This window comes from Pipistrellus hanaki, assembly GCF_964339955.1.
Source record: "Pipistrellus hanaki genome assembly, chromosome: X".
NCBI lineage: Eukaryota > Metazoa > Chordata > Mammalia > Chiroptera > Vespertilionidae > Pipistrellus > Pipistrellus hanaki.
The window spans coordinates 91405025-91422843 of NC_140524.1; the positions used below are offsets into that span (position 1 = coordinate 91405025).

General features: G+C 41.1%; 1 protein-coding gene and 1 long non-coding RNA gene across 4 annotated transcripts in view; one reads left to right on the forward strand and one right to left on the reverse strand.

Moving 5' to 3' along the window:
* Positions 1–17819, forward strand: part of LOC311614722 — a 520998-nt gene that overhangs the window by 470591 nt on the left and 32588 nt on the right. The gene's annotated exons all lie outside the window — the stretch shown is intronic.
* PDK3 (pyruvate dehydrogenase kinase 3) overlaps positions 1–17819 on the reverse strand; it is a 64501-nt gene that overhangs the window by 6763 nt on the left and 39919 nt on the right. For all 3 annotated transcript variants that reach the window (XM_084869681.1, XM_084869682.1, XM_084869683.1), the window contains exons 6-10: positions 13024–13101; positions 6715–6791; positions 5207–5308; positions 4689–4799; positions 1069–1182 (exon numbers count right to left, since the gene is read on the reverse strand). In XM_084869681.1, coding sequence (XP_084725807.1) covers positions 1069–1182; positions 4689–4799; positions 5207–5308; positions 6715–6791; positions 13024–13101 — 482 coding nt within the window. The remainder of the gene's footprint in view (positions 1–1068; positions 1183–4688; positions 4800–5206; positions 5309–6714; positions 6792–13023; positions 13102–17819) is intronic.

A 17819-nucleotide genomic window follows, 5' to 3' on the forward strand; every position in this document is an offset into this window, starting at 1 on the left:
AACTGATAAGGAAAGACCTCCAATATATACTAGAAAGTAAAAAATATATACAGCAAAGTGCTGAAATAAATCATTTGTGTGAAAAAAATTTAAATTTTTCTAGAACAATCCACAAGAAACTGGTACTTTTGGTTACTGATGGGAACAGAACAGGGTGATTTTGGGCCAGTGATGGGAGAGACTTAGTTCTCTCTCTTTATAGCATTAAAATTCTGCAATATGTACCTATATAACTATTCAAAAATACTTCAAATATTCTAGGGTTTAGAAATCAAGAAAAGTATAACATTATCAATGAATGAGATAATCTGTGTCACAGAGAACTCTGTTATTCGATCAGCCTTTTTAATGACTATATTATGATAACTGAATTATTATGGCTTTGGGAAAGCCAGCAAGTTTTTAAAGCAACAGACTGAAAGATCCCAGTTTATGATAACCTATCTCCTGCCAGATGAATCCTTTCAATGGATATGCAACCTTTTGAAAATCACAACTTTGAATTATGGTTTTAAAAATCAATCATTTTACTCTTTATAGCTCCATATTTCACATTTTGCTACATCTGAGTGTACTGTCAAGGGTGAGGCATAACATGGTTTTCACATAAAACTGAAGTAAATCTGAGCTGAATATAAAAGACTAGAGGCCTGGTACACAAAATTCGTATACTCTGTGGGGGGGCTTACGGCCGGGCCTGCGCCCTCTTGTGGTCTGGGAGCCCTCTGACTGACAGCTTAGGCCTGCTCCAGGCCTAAGGGTGTCTCTGAGGTGGGAGAGGCTCCCACCACCGCTGCTGCGCTCGACAGATCTGAGCCGACTTCTGGCTGAGCAGTGCTCCCTCTGTGGGAGGGCACTGACCACCAGGGGGCAGCTCCTGCGTTGAGTGTCTGCCCCCTGGTGATCAGTGTGCATCATAGCAATTGGTCGTTCCACCACTCAGTCAATTTGCATATTACACTTTTATAATATAGGATAACAGATGCTATGGTCTATTATCTATTAGTTATTAGAACTTACAGCTTTAAAGCGTAGATGCCTTCATGCTAACGGAAAAAAATGCATTACCTTCAAATAAATTACAGCATCCGTACCCACTCCTTCCATAGAATACAGCTTTAGATCTCCTTGGAAATATCTAGCATACAGACGAGAAATTGGCAAGCCGTAACCAAATCCAGCCTACAGGGGGAAGAAAATGAATTCTGTGAGACAGGCATACATGCTATCAAGTTTGGTATAAGGATCATTCAAGATTAAAAATAAATTCTTGATTCAGACTTAAAGAAAAAAAAATCCAATTGATTCAACCTCTGCAATGATGTATATGCTCGTCTATGGCAAACAAACTATTTTTCCTCTACAAAAACACTTCTTGTAGGTTTAGAAAATAATAGGAATACTGCAATTTTTGACTAATGCTTTCTTAGCACTTGAAAGAACATTTTTAAAGCAAATCCCAATCGAGTGGAATTTGAACTGGCAACAAAACAAAACCACATCATTTTAAAGTTTCATTATCAGATTCCCTTGCTCTCTGAAGCAAAAAAATAACTAAATTGAAAGCACAGCAGTGCAAATCTACCAGCACCAAGGCTAACACACTGGGAAGAAAATTTCCTGAGCGACTGACTATTGCCTAAGGTTCTAGGAATACTACAAGATTTGGATATATGGTAGTGCCTATACTAGTATTTTTAGAGACAAGAAAAGAATTCCAGTACCCGCCTATATCTCTATATTGTAGAACCCTGACTGTTAGTAATAGGTTGCTGGGGCGGGGTGGGGGGAGAGTGGGGTGGTGGAAGGCCTCCAGTATTAACAATAAAAACAACTGAGACTGAAGCTGGCGTAGAGTGGAAGCTTCAGTCCCTCTGGTGAAATCCACTGCTACGGTTAACAAAGGAGCTGGTGGGGTCATGCACCTAGAGTGGCAGTTGCACGGGCTTTGGGCTCAGATACACTTACATTGAAACTCACTTTTTATGCAACTCTGAGCCATTTCCCCCCAATATGTTTTTATTGATTTCAGAGAAAAGGGGAGAGGAAGAGAGAGAGAGAAACATCAATGATGAGAGAAAATCATTGCTCGGTTGCCTCCTGCACGCCCCCTACTGGGGATTGAGCCTGTAACCCAGGTATGTACTCTGACTGGGAATCGAACCGTGACCTCTTGGTTCATAGCTTGATGCTCAATCACTGAGCCACACCAGCCAGGCAACTGAGCAATTCACTGCACCTCTGTGAGAATGTCTCATCAGAAAATGTAATTGGGAAAAAAAAAACTTAACTCATAAGACATAATAAAACTAAATGCGTGGAAATTGCTATTATGGCTACTACAGAAGAGCAATTCTACCATGTTACATGAATTTCTAACATCTTCCCTAGATTTTTTTCCTCAGGGTAGGGCCCACCTCAGAGGAGGGTACCCCGTCATTCAAGGGCATTAAGACAGGCAGAGTATGGTCAGTAGGGAAGACAAAACAGCCACAATAGTTACTGAGATCCACACAGGAAAAAAAAACAAACAAACAAAAAAAAACAGTGTATTCCAGGAAGAGGCCAGGAAATCAGCTTCATCCATTCCAGCAAAGCACGGACCCTACTCTCAGGAGTGCCAGGGACCAGCCGACAATGCCTGGGACCAACGCAGGCCTGATGTGGGGAGGCAGGCAAGCCCAGAGTCCTGGGGAACACAGCGGAGGGGCCTCTCACTCGGATTTGGTGAGGTGTAGGGAAGCTTTCCTAGGGTGTCAAAAGATCAACAGGAGCCGAAACCAGTTTGGCTCAGTGGATAGAGCGTCAGCCTGCGGACTAAAAGGTCCCGGGTTCGATTCCGGTCAAGGGCATGTATCTTGGTTGCAGGCACGTCCCCAGTGTGTGTGTGTGTGTGTGGGGGGGGGGGTGTGTGTGCAAGAGGCAGCTGATCGATGTTTCTCTCTCTCATTGATGTTTCTAACTCTCTCTCCCTTTCTCTCTGTAAAAAATCAGTAAAATAAATTAAAAAAAAAAAAAAGATCAACAGAAGCTGGCTAGGGCATTTCTAAAAAACAAATGCATGTGTTACAGCACAGAGCTGTAACGCAGTAATGTGTTTGGTGCGGACATTACGTTCTCTAGTAGTACACACCCACATGCCCACTTCATTTTTTTAAAATATTTTTATTGATTTTTAGAGAGAGAGAGGAAAGTACAGGGAAGGAGGGAGGGGGAGAGAGAAAGAGAGACCGTCAATCAGCTGCCTCCTGTACGCCCCCTACCGGGGATCAAGCCTGCAGCCCAGGCATGCGCCCTGACCGAGAATTGAACCAGCAACCTTTGGGTGCCCGCCCAATTAAGCCACACCGGCCAGGGCCACACTTTAAAGCTGAGGACAGTTTACTGACTGGGAGGGATGTTAATGGAAGAATCACAAGGAGAGGGTATAGGATACACTGGAAGGAACACAGACATAGCCAGTGCTGTGATGAGCTCAGTGACCTTGGGCAAGGTACTAAGCTTATTCTCTCATCTATAAAATGGGATGGCGCACACTTTTTTTTTTTTAATCTCTTGCTTCAGGTGTTCAGTTTCATTAACAAATAACTATGACATAACAGCTATCCCCAGGATGGTATTTGGAGACCAGGAATAGACAACTCGAATTCCTTCTAAGGAACTGGGGGAGGCTCTAAATTTGCTCGTAGTGGGTGTTCCCCTCCACCCCACCCTGCGCCCCCACCTTTTGACATTTATTTAAGTAGGTACCAGAGCCTGGTCAAGGTAATGCCTTTCAAAACTGATTTTTCATGAATTTTCTTGAATCCAACGTAAGTGACTCCCTCTCTGTGTTCAACACGCTGAGTTAATAAACTCTGTCTTGAATAAACAATGCAAAATGTAAGATTTTTATTCATGCAAATAAAATATAATCTTACGTGCTTACCAGTCAGGTAGGACTTGAAAATGAAGCTTAATTTATACCCTGAACCATTTTGCAGACTGATAGATGTTGCTGTGTTTAATGACAAAGGGTTCAATTGTTGTTTGTCAATTAGAAACACTCAGCGGGGGAAGAAAGTGTGGCCCTACCAGGATCTCAGTGCTGCCATGGTAACCAGACTTTTCTCACTGCCTTAATAGGGCTGAAGGTTATTTCCAGAGTGAGACAGAAAGGGCTCTGAAAATGCATACACCACCTATACGTTTCCTGCTTGTGCTATTTAATATAAAAAAATGCAGTGTTCCTCATTTTAACATTTTAATTATATAAACAAATTTGGTGGGGAAGTTCAAGGGCCCGGGGTGATTTGGCCTCTATGGTATGCAGGCGAAAGTGCCAGGACCACGCTACAGCCATGCATTCTGCCCTCTTCTCCTTTGCTCACCCGCCACTGGCCTTCCACCCCCTCCGGGGGTAGGTCCAGGTAGTAAATGGTGCTCCCGTAGCACTCGTAACCACAGGAAATGCCTTTCTCTGTATTTGGGAGTAAGGCACGGAGCTCTGAGTGTGTCTCCGACACAAATTAGAGAAGAAATCTATGCCCAAAGGCTCCACAAAGAAAGTAGCAGTGGCATAAAATTCTCCCGCCCCCAAGCCAGGCCCACACAGGGAGCATTCCAATCCAACGAGGCTTATGCTCAGCCGTGGCGAGTCCCTGCCCATGTTAACGGTCTTTCCTTACGCAGCAGCTTGAAATGCTTACCAGAGGGGCAGCTCTTGAAGGCTCCAGGCTTGGTCTAGGAGCAGTGGAATACATGTAGTTAAAGAGACGATCTATCTTTCGAAGGGGAACGCCACCACCTAGGTCGCTGATCTGTAATGGAGGAGAAGGAAGAGGAGGAGGAGGTGGTGAAGGCTGGGAGGAGGAGTCATTCCATACTTAACAGGAGGCAACAAGTTTATTAAATAAAGCCCTTATGAGATTACTCTCATGTGTACAGGGCTTTGAACCCCCAATGAAATATGAACAGTATAAAACAAAGGAGGGAGGAAGGTGCCATGGGATCCCACGGGCTTGGGTCTAAGACCCTGTTTAGCTCCCTGAAAAACGGGCTACTAATAAAGTTTAAACGAGGTAACTTAAGTCAAAGATCTAACATGGTATTTACAAATACGACATTTAGCAAATGTCAGTCTTCTTCCCTTCCCTCTGATTCCACAATGTCTAGATACTATGACATGAACTGACAATTGAAGTGTATGTGCAAGCAAAGCAGTTACCTTAATGGACAAGTCTTCTTTACCCAGAGTAACAAGGGTTTTAACCGCTGGGTAGGCCTCTTTTCTGTCTTCATAGAGTTCAACTGTGGCTCTCATGGAGTTCTGAAATAATAAGCCCTTTTCTTTACAACCCTCACAAATCACAATTTAAAAAAAGAAACTCACACGAGCTTATTTATGCACAATTTTTTTTTGTGTGTGTGTGTGTGTGTGGGGGGGTATTGGTTGCATTTCTATGACATTTTTCCCCTCCAAAGAACTTAGCTCAATGTGGGTTCAGATCAAGGAAACACTCCCTGATGCTTTGTTTCTCATCTAGTTTAAGTCCCATCTACCATACTGCACATTGATTCTCCCTCCCTCCTTTTTTTGTGTTAATTTGCACCTGAGGATATTTTTCCATTGATATTTAGAAAGAGTGGAAGAGACAGAGAGAAACATCGATGTGCGAGATACACATCGATTGGTTGCCTCCTGCATGCGCCCCAACCAAGCCATGACAGTGCCTGCAACCCAAGTATGTGCCCTTGACCAAAATCGAACCCAGGACTCTTCAGTCCATAGGCCGACACTCTATCCACTGAGCCAAACTGGCTAGGGCTTTCCTCCTTTTATTCTTTTAGTTTTCCTTTAGGGTATTCAAGCCATTCAACTTTCAACCAAGAGGAATGTTTTTATCGCAGGTCACGAGGCCACAGACTGAAATCTATTTATCAGCCTGTGGTTTCCGAGTGCCTTTCTCTAAAGCAGGTGGAAAACCTCCTTTCCATATTTGGTCGGGGGGGAAAAAGTGGAGGACATCAGTTAAAAAGTTCTGAAAAAGCCACAGCTGTTGAGGAGAAAGTTCACAACTGAATGCCCACCTTTTAGTGTTGCGTTAGTAACAGCATCATTTTGGGAAGCAAATCATCATAAGTGATTTTCAGGTGTTCAATGTAGAGTTTCAGACATAGTGGATGAAATAAAACTTTAGTTCCAACGCCTTGTACCTGCAATTCTACTACCATAAATGCCATTAGCTACTGGTTAATAAAAGCAGCAGCTTAAGCCAGAGAGATTTTAGACTTTTTTTTTGAGGGTTATGGAAGCTCTCAGGACTAGAACTACTACTAATGCATCATCACAGTTAATGTTCAGAGGCGTAAATATGTGTAAAATTGTTTTTATTTTGATCTGTGTACCATCAATAAAACCTTGCCAGGTTTGGAAACTAAAGAGCATCTCTAATCTCCTAACTGAAGAAGAAACGGTATGGATTTTACATCAAATCACTAAAGTACAATTAAGCTTCAAAATCAATATATACTAATATTCACAAAGGCTACACTGTACACAGCAATTTTTCAGCTCACAGTGTACAAATTATAAAACCCACAGGGTATCAGAAATAGAATTTTTTAAATGGTATGCAAAACCTTTTTCTTATGCTAATGTAATGAATCCATTATGCCCTGAATCAAAGTAATTTAAAATGAAGACTTCTTCCCGTGTTGTTAAATTCCACTTACCTTGAACAACTCGAATAGCATGTGAAACAGATGTGAGGGCACATAAACTACCTGAATAGGTTTGCCAGGAGCTTTGGCTGAAAACAGAGACAAAAATCGTCAATGAATAAGGACCAAAACTAGAAGTTAAAAATGTTTGCATTCTATTTTCTGAGTACATAAAAAAGAACCCTACAAAAGGCTAATTTAGATTTCCACTTCTAAAGGCAGGGCTGAGCAAATGCTTTTCAAGTCCAACAAATTATTTTTGGGAAGGGAGGGGGAAGGTACCCAGTTCCTTTACTTAGCAGCTTCGTGACCCTGGGCAAATTATTCAATTGCTTTGGAGCTTAAGTGAGTAATATTGGAATATTATCACCTACATCATAATGTCCTATGCATTACAATAAGGCCATCCAAATATCACTGTGTTTTGTTTTTTTCTTTTTGAAAAATGTTTTTATTGATTTCAGAGAGAGGAAGGGAGAGAGAGAGAAACATCAATGATGAGTGAGAATCATTCATCGGCTGCCTCCTGCATGCCCCGTACTGGGAATCGAGCCTGAAACCCGGGCCTGTGTCCTGACCGGGAATTCAACAGGCGACCTGTCGGTGCACGGGAGGATGCTCAACCAACTGAGCCACACCGGCCAGGGCTCATTCAGTGCTTCACAAATTGGGAGACACCTACCTCTACCACTGACCCCAGTGGTCAGCAGGGGGAATGCGGAGCCACAGAGGAAAAGGGGCCCATCTTTTGGGTGAACTGGACTAAAGAGCAATGTTAAATGATGACAAACAAGGCATATTATAGAGTAGAATGTAAGGTTCACATGACTTTTTTCTACTGGGAGCTAACAGACAACCCGCTCGAGACCTCCAGTCCATTCTCCTTGCATCAGCGATTTTCTGGGGAAATCTAAGAAATACCTAATTCCATGTCAAGCACTAAGCACAGTGTGAGCTATAGAGTAGATGCTAGAAAATGTAGTCCTCATGACCCGAAATCACTTTAGAGACTGAAACTATGTGAACTTTCTTAAGTAGACCACAGACCTACCCATTCATGTTATGATTTCAACCTAACGACTTCCTCTAATAAAGTACATAGTTAACAGTATAAAGCGGTTTGGCTCAGTGGTAGAGCGTTGGTCTGCGGACTGAAGGGTCCCGGGTTCGATTCCGGTCAAGGGCATGTACATTGGTTGCGGGCACATCCCCGGTGGGGGGTGTGCAAGAGGCAGCTGGTTGATGTTTCTCTCTCATCAATGTTTCTAGCTCTCTGTCCCTCTCTCCTCCTCTCTGTAAAAAACCAATAAAATATATTAAAAATAAATAAATAAAGTAGAGAGAACATTCATTTAGTTCTTGGTTTATGAAGAGCTTGAACATACATTATCCAACTGAATCCTTGTGATAATACTGTGTGGCTCATAAGGTGGGTGGCATTATTATGGGTGAAGACATTGGCTTTGCAGAGATGACGTGACTTGCTCATTATAACAGAAGAGGCGCTAAAATTGGACAGCTGGAGCAAGAGCTTTTGTGATTCTAAATCCTGAACTCTGATAATCAGTTATTTTTTTAAATTATTAAGTTAATATATGCAAATGATTTTAAAATTTGTTAAAAAGAAAACATGTCCCTCCACCCTTTCCCATCTAACACCCCCCCCCCAGCCTGCACCCAGAGGCAGCCACTCGTTCGTATTTTTGCTTAGCCTTCTGGTTAATAATATTTACATTCTATTTTGTGACCCCAATGAACTCCTCTGTACTTTGCCTATAGATTCTATACCGATCATAATTAAAAATAAAATTTTAAATCAAAACAGATTTCTAAGAGAGAAAAAAAACAGTTGTAATAGGAGATTCAAGAAGAAAAAAGAGAAATGGTAGCTGGGCACTTAGAGATGATTAATCAATTCCCAAAACCAATGCATAAGGCTTTTAGAGACAATATATAGTACAGTTCAGTCACACTGCGGCCAAGTTCTGACTTAGGCATTTAACAGATACATTAATAGGTACTCCACCCATCTGGGATTGGCATCCCATTTCTGAAATGGCGCAGAACTTATCTCACTGGGTTAATATAAGGATGAAATGAGATCATAGTGATAAACGAATTTACATAGAGCCTACCACATTGTAAGCTGCCTATTCTCATTACTAAAAATTAATTTCTACAGTATTAATGGAGCTATCAGAAATGGCTTTTTGACTGCTGCATAGAACCATTTGCCTGAAAATATCCATAGAAGTACCCAATAATGAGAAACTAGAGGTCAACAATCCCAGGGTAGATATATACCCTTTTGATGAAACCTCTTTTAACAAAACAGCATGAGTTAAAATTTTTGTTATCCACCAAAACTAAAGCCATCAATCAACCTCCTGAGAGGAAAGACTAATCTAGAAATAAAAAATTCAAGTCATAACCATACAAGTCTTATCTTTCCCAAGTCAATCCTGAATTCCAGTAGCTACCCTTTTAAAAATATCCAGTATGCCTGACAGGTATTGCTCAGTGGTTAGTGTCAACCTATGAACCAGGAGGTCACAGGTTGTGGGCTCGATCCCCAGCATGGGGCATGCAGGAGCAGCGGATCAATTATTCTTTCTTGTTGTTGTTTCTTTCTCTCTCTCTTCCTCTCTGAAATCAATAAAAATATATTCTAAAGAATAATAAAAATAAAATATCCAGTATGTGCTATGTTGGAGGTCCCAGTAACATTATCCTTTCAGTAGAGGCTGGGTGCACAAGATTCATGCATTTGGGGGAGGAGGGAGTCCCCTCAGCCCAGCCTGTGCCCTCTCGCAGTCTGAGAGCCCTTGGGGAGTATCCAACTGACAGCCTTAGTGCTGCCGCAGAGGCGGGAGAGGTTCCCGCTCCCCAGCAACGAGCCTGGCTCTGGCTGAGCATCTGCCTCCTGGTGGTCAGTGCGCATCATAGTGACTGGTCGTTCCACCATTCAACCGAGTGGCATATTAGCCTTTTATTATATAGGATTGCCCCACAGGGTGAGCTTATAGGTGAGGAAGCCAAGTGTCAGACAGGAAGTGACTTGTCTACGGCTCACATCTAAATGTTTGAATCCAGATTTCTACTGCCTGGTTAAGCTACAAAGTTCTCATCTTTCCCCTAAGCCCTGCTGCCTTACCATATGGATGCCGAAAAGGTCAATTAGAAATGTTTGCTTAATGTTTTGGCAACTGATTTCTCAAGAGAAATGAGGACAAGTGTGATGAAATAGCTACTTGTCATTGGAGGAACCCACACAGCCAGTCAGAAATATCTGAGGTAAATAAGGCCGTTAAAGGTGTTACAGAAAGGACAATAAAGGAAGTTTACTATAACTGGCCCCCAATATTCCGAATTCCAGTGAGGACTGGCAAATACTGTGGTGTTCACACAGTATGTGTCCTACATAATCCTATTTACCACTTTCTCATGGATCTACATTGGAAAAGGAAAAAAAAATCAGGGGGGAAAAAAAAGTGGCGTGTCAAACTAGCCAAACTCATTCTCAGGTAGCACGGACTGCTCTTTTGGGTTAATGGCAGCCTTACTCATCTGAAATGCAGAGCGAGGGCAGCAAGCATGTCGCTGACTATTGTTAAAAGCACCTGTTGGGCTATGGGAGCATCCTGAAGGCAATGCGCTGCTAGTTCACACAGGCTCTGAAAATAAATCCATAAGTATCTGGATCTGATCTGACCGCTCCCTGAAAGCAGTCAGCTATCACGCTGTGGGAGACACGCGCACTCTCTCTCATTCTGCAGCGTTAGTGTCTACGTACAGTGCTCAGGGCCAACTTGCAACCTGCAACTCTTAACACATAACTTATTAGAGACAAAGCAGAGTCTTTCACTGTGCTCGCAAAGAGCTTTGACATTTTAAGAAATCATAAATATAAATCATAAATACATTACCTGAAAGCACTAGGAAACTAGAGGCTGCCTCTAACAGCAACATTTTTTATCTTAGTGGTGGGGAAAAAGGAGCTTAAAGTCATGCATGAGCAGGGACCGGTCTGGCTCAGTGGATAGAGCGTCGGCCTGTGTACTGAAAGGGCCTGGGTTCGATTCTGGTTGAGGGCATGTACCTTGGTTGCGGGCACATCCCCAGTAGGGGTTGTGCAAGAGGCAGCTGATAGATGATTCTCTCTCATCGATGTTTCTAACTCTCTATCCCTCTCTCTTCCTCTCTGTGAAAAATCAATAAAATATATTTTTTTAAAAAAAGTCATGCATGAAACAATGACAAAAGGAGTCATACAGCTCTGCTCCTGGCGGGGTGTGCTGCCCAGCGTGGCCACCTCGCTGGGAAGGATTGGCTGACACAGCTGCACCTGGGAATCAGCAAGAACAGGCTCACTGCTCCGGCCTTCAGCGAGTGAGGCTGCTATCCATGCCAAAGAGCAGCTGGTTACTATCTGTGAATGTAAGTTCCATGTCTGACAGAAAGCTGGACAGCGAGGCCAGGCCCCGCCGAGCCAGGAGGAAGAGACAGAGAGAATATTCTGATGCTTCTACTCAGGAATACTCCAGCCAAGTCCATTCGGTTCCCTTAGTGTATTGATTCAAAACATGGACACAACTCAGAGGACCCAACGGACTTTGAAAGCAGCTTTGATTCCATACTTTCTAGTAAAATGTAGGGGCCAATGTGTTACAACAGCAGCCTGAAGTCTTTTCACATTTTGATCTCATTATACATATTTTTTAAATTTACTATCTAAAGTTTTACATATGTCTCCTTTTTTCCCAATTGACACCCCCCCCCCATTTCCACTCCAGGCAAGCCCCCACCGCCTCAGTGTCTGTGTCCATTGGTTATGCTAATAGGCATGCATACAAGTCCTTTGTTTATCTCTAACCACCCCCTGCCATTTGTCTCTGGATCTATTTTTGTTCATCAAATTATGTTGATCATTATATCCCACATATGAGTGAGATCATGTGATAAGTGAAATACAGTTCTGATATATTTTAAGAGGGAATTTGGTTTATCTGTTCTAAAATATATTTTTATTGATTTCAGAGAGGAAGGGAGAGGGAGAAAAGTAGAAACATTAATGATGAGAGAGAATCATTGATCAGCTGCCTCCTGCACATCCCACACTGGGGATGGAGCCCTCAACCTGGGCATGTGCCCTCACTAGGAATCAAACCGTGACCTCCTGGCTCATAAGTCAGAGCTCAATCACTAAGCCATGCCATCCAGGCTTATCTTTAATTGTAAATACCTATACCCTAAGACTCAGTCATTCCACTCCTAGGAATCTAATGTTCAGAAATACGTCCACACATTCACAAATTTTCCTAACCCTCCAAACACAGGCACATATACACGCATACACACATACACACACACACACACACACACACACACACACACACACCTTCACTGGGAAATAATTAAATAAATTATAAATTATAGCAATCTACACTATGGATAATCTCTAAATGACAACATAAAAGTCAGCTATAATCCTACTCTCCACACAGCTGTTGTTTCTCCCTAAGTGCTAGAAATATTTCAAAATATTTTCCAGTGAACTTGCACTATTACAAACTTTTATAGCATGTGTTTAAAAGATTCTTTTAAAGCATTAAAGGGCTGCATAGTATTCTATCTTATGAGTGAACCACAATTTATATCCTCTGTTGTAGAAAACTTGGATCCTCTCATTTTTCTCTATAAGGAAACCACTGTGATCACCATTCTTGTACATATGACTGTGCATATCTATATTTTCTTATAATACACTTTCTGAGTTTAATTCACTGGGCCAAAGAATATGACTATTACTAATTTAATTTACTGGGTCAAAGAGAAAGAATATTGGTGGCATTTTTTGAGAAAGGCTGGACAAATTTAACCTTATACCAGAAATGTATGAGTGTTGGTAAGAAAGAATTTTTCTGGGCAACAATTCAAGGCAATAAAATGTTTCAATTTGAAAGACAAAAATGGCATTTCTCTTTGGTTTTGTTTGTACTTCTTTCTTTAATAAAGTTAAACATTTTCTCATAGGTTTATTGTTTGCATTTGCTATTTTGAGAATTGCCTATTTATACTTTTGTGCGTTTTCTACTGGATTACTTCTGTGCCACGAACTTTGAGTTCTAATAGATTACACATTCCTGTACAAAAACTCCTTTCAACAATATACCTAGTTGACCACAGATATAGAAAAGGTTTTAAAAATATAGAAAAGATTTTTCAAATCAGCAAAACTTTAGGATCTCGCTTAAATATAGCTCAGGTTTAATCAGATTTGGGTCAACTTCTTTGTACTCAAGTTTAAAATTATTCTTTTACCATTGAATTCTTCAATTTCCAACTCAGGAGCCACCATGTAATACTGTTCACATAACATCTTGGCGGTTTCATACGCATCTGCAAAGAAAGAAAAAAAGTTTAGCTGCTGCACTAATGACACAGGCACAAGTATTGTAGATAGATAGATAGATAGATAGATAGATAGACAGACAGACATAATAGATCAGCAAACAAGAACAATTTCTAACTTGTTGTATTTTTAATTAACGACTTCCTTTTTAAAAACATAGCCTTTTTGGCTTGCCCAGCTGGTGTAGCTCAGTGGTTGAGCATTGACCTATGAACCATGTGGTCACGGTTTGATTCCTGGTCAGGGCACATGCCTGGATTACGAGGGCTTGGTCCCGGGTGTGGGCCATGTGGGAGGCAGCCAATCTATGATCCTCTCCCATCACTGATGTTTCTGTTTCTCCCTCTACCTTCTGCTCTGAAATCAATAAAAAAAAAAATTTCAAGCCCTATATAATTTAAATATGTTAAAACTTGACATATCAACCTAAAATAATACAAAGATTAGGTGTGTTCAGACTGTAAGTTTTGGTCCATTGACCTCACATTGCTAGCAAATTAAAATTGTATATAATATTTGACCTCAGAATAAAAATTCTGATTACTTTATTCAACTATTAGAATTAAACCATTAAAAGAACCACAGGCAGAGACATTAGAATAACTGACAAAATGAAATAATGAGGAAATGTTAGTAAGAGGAGAGGAAAAAGAAGAGTTGATCATTGTGAAAACAGACATTAAAGTAGGACTTAATTGAAACCCTAAAAAGTTAAAATATAGAATTACATTAAATTTGCAGGGCGTTTTTCCTAGGCTATAATAAACCTCACTAAATATCTGTAAAATACTTTTGTAAAAAGAAATCAAGATGCACTCTTTCTGCTTTGGCTATAGCACCAAACAATGCTACATCTCCACCTAGTGACACAATAGCACTAAGCCAACCAACAACCTCCAGGGCTACTTTCTTTAAACCAGCAAATCCTAAAATCTAAAAATGATGCTCTGCTTCATACACAAAGCCAATACACCTCCTCAAAACAATGCCTCCAAGTACATAACACCTTTAAAGGTGTCTTGACATTTTTCTTCCATTCACCATAGAAGGAAATGTACCCGCTAACTGTGGTATTTCCTCATAGCATTTGCTTGCCCAGTGGCATGAGATTATAATGGTATTATTAAGAAAAGGTATTTTGTAAATGCAACATGCGGAAGAGATGGTAGAACCCAGATAGAAGCTGCCAACTTGGGACCCAAAGACCCAGTGTGTTTCCTAAAACCACATGGGAATAGGAATTTTTAAAACATGACAAATTATGGTGTATCGGTGTAATTAAAAATCACATAATGATGCTTGAAAAACTCAAAACACCACAATGAGACTCACGTACACCAGTCAGTCAAGTATTTGGGGGATAGTAATAGTAAAATCTACATTCATATACATCTTTATAAATTCTCATAGTACATCATAATGCCTTGGACACAATACACAGCTCGCAAGAATTTGATAAATGGAATAATCTTCTTGCCCGTGAGAAAGTTCTCAAAGTGAAATCAATTATAGTGATGAGAGATGCTCTTTTTCTTAAAATCTTTACACGAGGATATGTTTTTTAAAAAACTGATTTTTAGAGAGAGAGGAAGGAAGGAGAGAGGGAGGGAAGGAGAGAGAAGAGAAGGGAGGCTAGAGAAGAGAAACATAGATCAGTTGTCTCCCCTATACACCAGACCAGAGATCAAACCCACAACCAAGGTATGTGTCCTAATCGAAATCAAACCTGCAACCTTTGGTGCATAGAATGATGCTCCAAGCAGCTGAGCCACCAGGCCAGGGCGAGAAATATTCTTTTTTGTGAGACTGGGAACTAGAGGCCTTGCGTGGTTCCCAAACCTCATTGTATGTGGAATTCACTACAAAAGCTGTGTGTGTGTGTGTGTGTGTGTGTTTAATAATTTAATTTTTTTAAAATATGTTTTATTGATTTTTTACAGAGAGGAAGAGAGAGAGAGAGTTAGAAACGTCGATGAGAGAGAAACATCGACCAGCTGCCTCCTGCACACCCCCCACTGGGGATGTGCCCACAACCAAGGTACATGCCCTTGACCGGAATCGAACCTGGGACCTTTCAGTCCCCAGGCTGACGCTCTATCCACTGAGCCGAACCGGTTTCGGCAAGTTGTTGTTTTTTTAATGCAGATTATAAAATAAGCCCCTAGAGATTCTGATGCAGTAGGTCTGTGTTGAGGCCTGGAAATGTATATTTTAAAAATCTTAGCAAGTAATTCTGAAGAGAAGCTAGATTTGGGGACCACTTGCCAGGAAAGCCAAGACTAGGCCATGTTAACTCAGTCACTATCTCTCCCAGGACATGAATGATCATGGGGTATTGGGGTGTAGACAACACACATGTACTCAAACTTCTATTTCACTTCTATTTAAGTGAACTAACATAAAAATGTCAAAACTTTAAAACATCACCAAATAACCAAAATTCAACTACTGGCTTATAATTTCATGTCTTTCACTTTGGGGTAGAAGGCAAATTCTACTTATAGCAAGCTTTCAAATAAGACTTTTCTCATTTTAATCAGAAACCAAAATTTTAAATATGATAATTTACCAAATTACTTTTATCTGCAATACATCTGAGCAAGTAATTACAACCAATCTTTAAAAAAAATTTTTTTTAAATTGATTTCAGAGAGGAAGGGAGAGGGAGAACGATCTAGAAACATCAGTGAGGGAGAATCATTGATTGGCCGCCTCCTACATGCCCCCTACTGGGGACTGAGCCTGAAGCCCAGGCATGTGCCCTGACTGGGAATCAAACCCGTGACTCCAGGTTCATAGGTCAACGCTCAACCACTGAGTCACACCGGCTGGGCTCCAAACCATCTTTAAAAGGAAATTATTATTACTGCCACTAAACATAAATGTTATTCATTGTTCTAAGGATGAGTTGTCAAGGACAGTAAGATAATGATCATAAAGTAACTAACAAAACTGTGGGTGTGACATATATACTTCCCCCAGGCTAGAACACTCAACCTGTAAACACACAAGACTGATTATTTATTTAAAAGGCCAAGTCATAAAGAGTAGGGTGAAGGTTCACCGAGCAACTAGCTGAACAGATCCAACCTAGCCAGGAATTGAAGAAAAAGCAAACAGGAAAATTTAATACATTATGGAGGTTATTAATTTTTGTTAATCCTCACTGATGATATTTTTCCATTGATTTTTAGAGAGAGTGGAATGAAGGGGGAGAGACAGAGAGAGAAACATCGATGTGAGAGATACACATCAATTGAATGCCTCTAGCACACACTTGCAGGGCCTGGGATGAGCCTGCAACTGAGGTACATGCCCTTGACCATGCCCTTCAGTCCATGGGCTGACACTTTACCCACTGAGCCAAACCGGCTAGGGCTATTTTATTAGAAGATTTACCTATTCAAACTTCACCATAGAACTCTGCTGTCAAATATTGGCCTCTGTTGTAAATGCATATAATCATCTGTTTATAAATATCTTAGAAGAGGCGGGGCAGGGATGAATTTGAGTGAGTGCTGAAAAAACAAATGAAGGTGCCAAGGTCCTTAATAGGTTAAATAGGATACAGAAAACCGTGAGGCTCAAGTTTAAGAAGCCAGTGCCAGAACAAAGTGGTGTCCATGGCCACAAAGCATTGCAAAGTCACAGATGTGCTGCTCTTTAGAAACCCTTCTGAATTACAAATAAAGTATGTCTATCACCGTCCTTCCACCCAAAATGCATCCCGAGTGAGAACCACCAGATATTTGTTAAGTACCAGACCCTTTCTCATCCTTCAAACCACAGCCGACTGGAGATCTTGGGCCAGAGCATCTAACGAAAGGGCAACCAATCTACAGGCTGAGCCAGTGAACATCTTTTGAGAATTTCAGATCAAGACTCAGGCAGGGCAGAAGACACAAAGGGAACTCAAGAGTTATCATCATCTATTGTAGAAGGCCTGCGTTGGCCATTGCCCTAAACAAGTCTACAGACAAGAGAGAGGCAGAGGCGCTAGGACTTGGCAACCCCAGTTACAAAGATACAAAGAAAGCAGCCTTGTTTTCTGTTTCCCAGTTCCAATGTCTATAGCTCCGACTGTGAAGTGCCTCCTGCCCTTGGATTTTCACGGGACCTACTAGGTCCTTTTAATAAATCTGTTTCTTGAACTATTATAGTGTGAGTGGGTCTCTGTTATTTGCAAACTGAAGAGCCCCACATGAGAGCACAAGACATTATTTCCGACCCAAAATAATGACACACTTTCAGGATGCCATTGGTATGTCATTATGCTAAGCTCACCGGCATATAGGAACAGCAGAGGCAGGATAACATCGCTGTGAGAGGTGACTTTTGTACCAAGTATTTAAGTTTGTACCTTTAAAATTATCTTCCCACAGGATTTTCCATTTTCTTTCCTGGTTTCTCACAAAGAAAGGAGGAAAGGGTCACAATGGAAGGAACCTCCCAGAAACTGCTTTACAATACTAATTCTAGCATTCACTATCTCGAGTCTATAATTTGCAGATGTGTAAAGGTAGATATTAATGTGCTAAATAAGCGACAAGGAGGCATGCTTCAGCGTTCCGCACATTCAATTAATGTATGTGATGCGCCCCACTTTTATACATTTATACAACTGGCTAGTCAAAAATAAAAATATTGGCCCTACCCTTCTACATAAAAAGTTTTCTCTAGTCTGTCTCAAGAGATCTAAGCATGG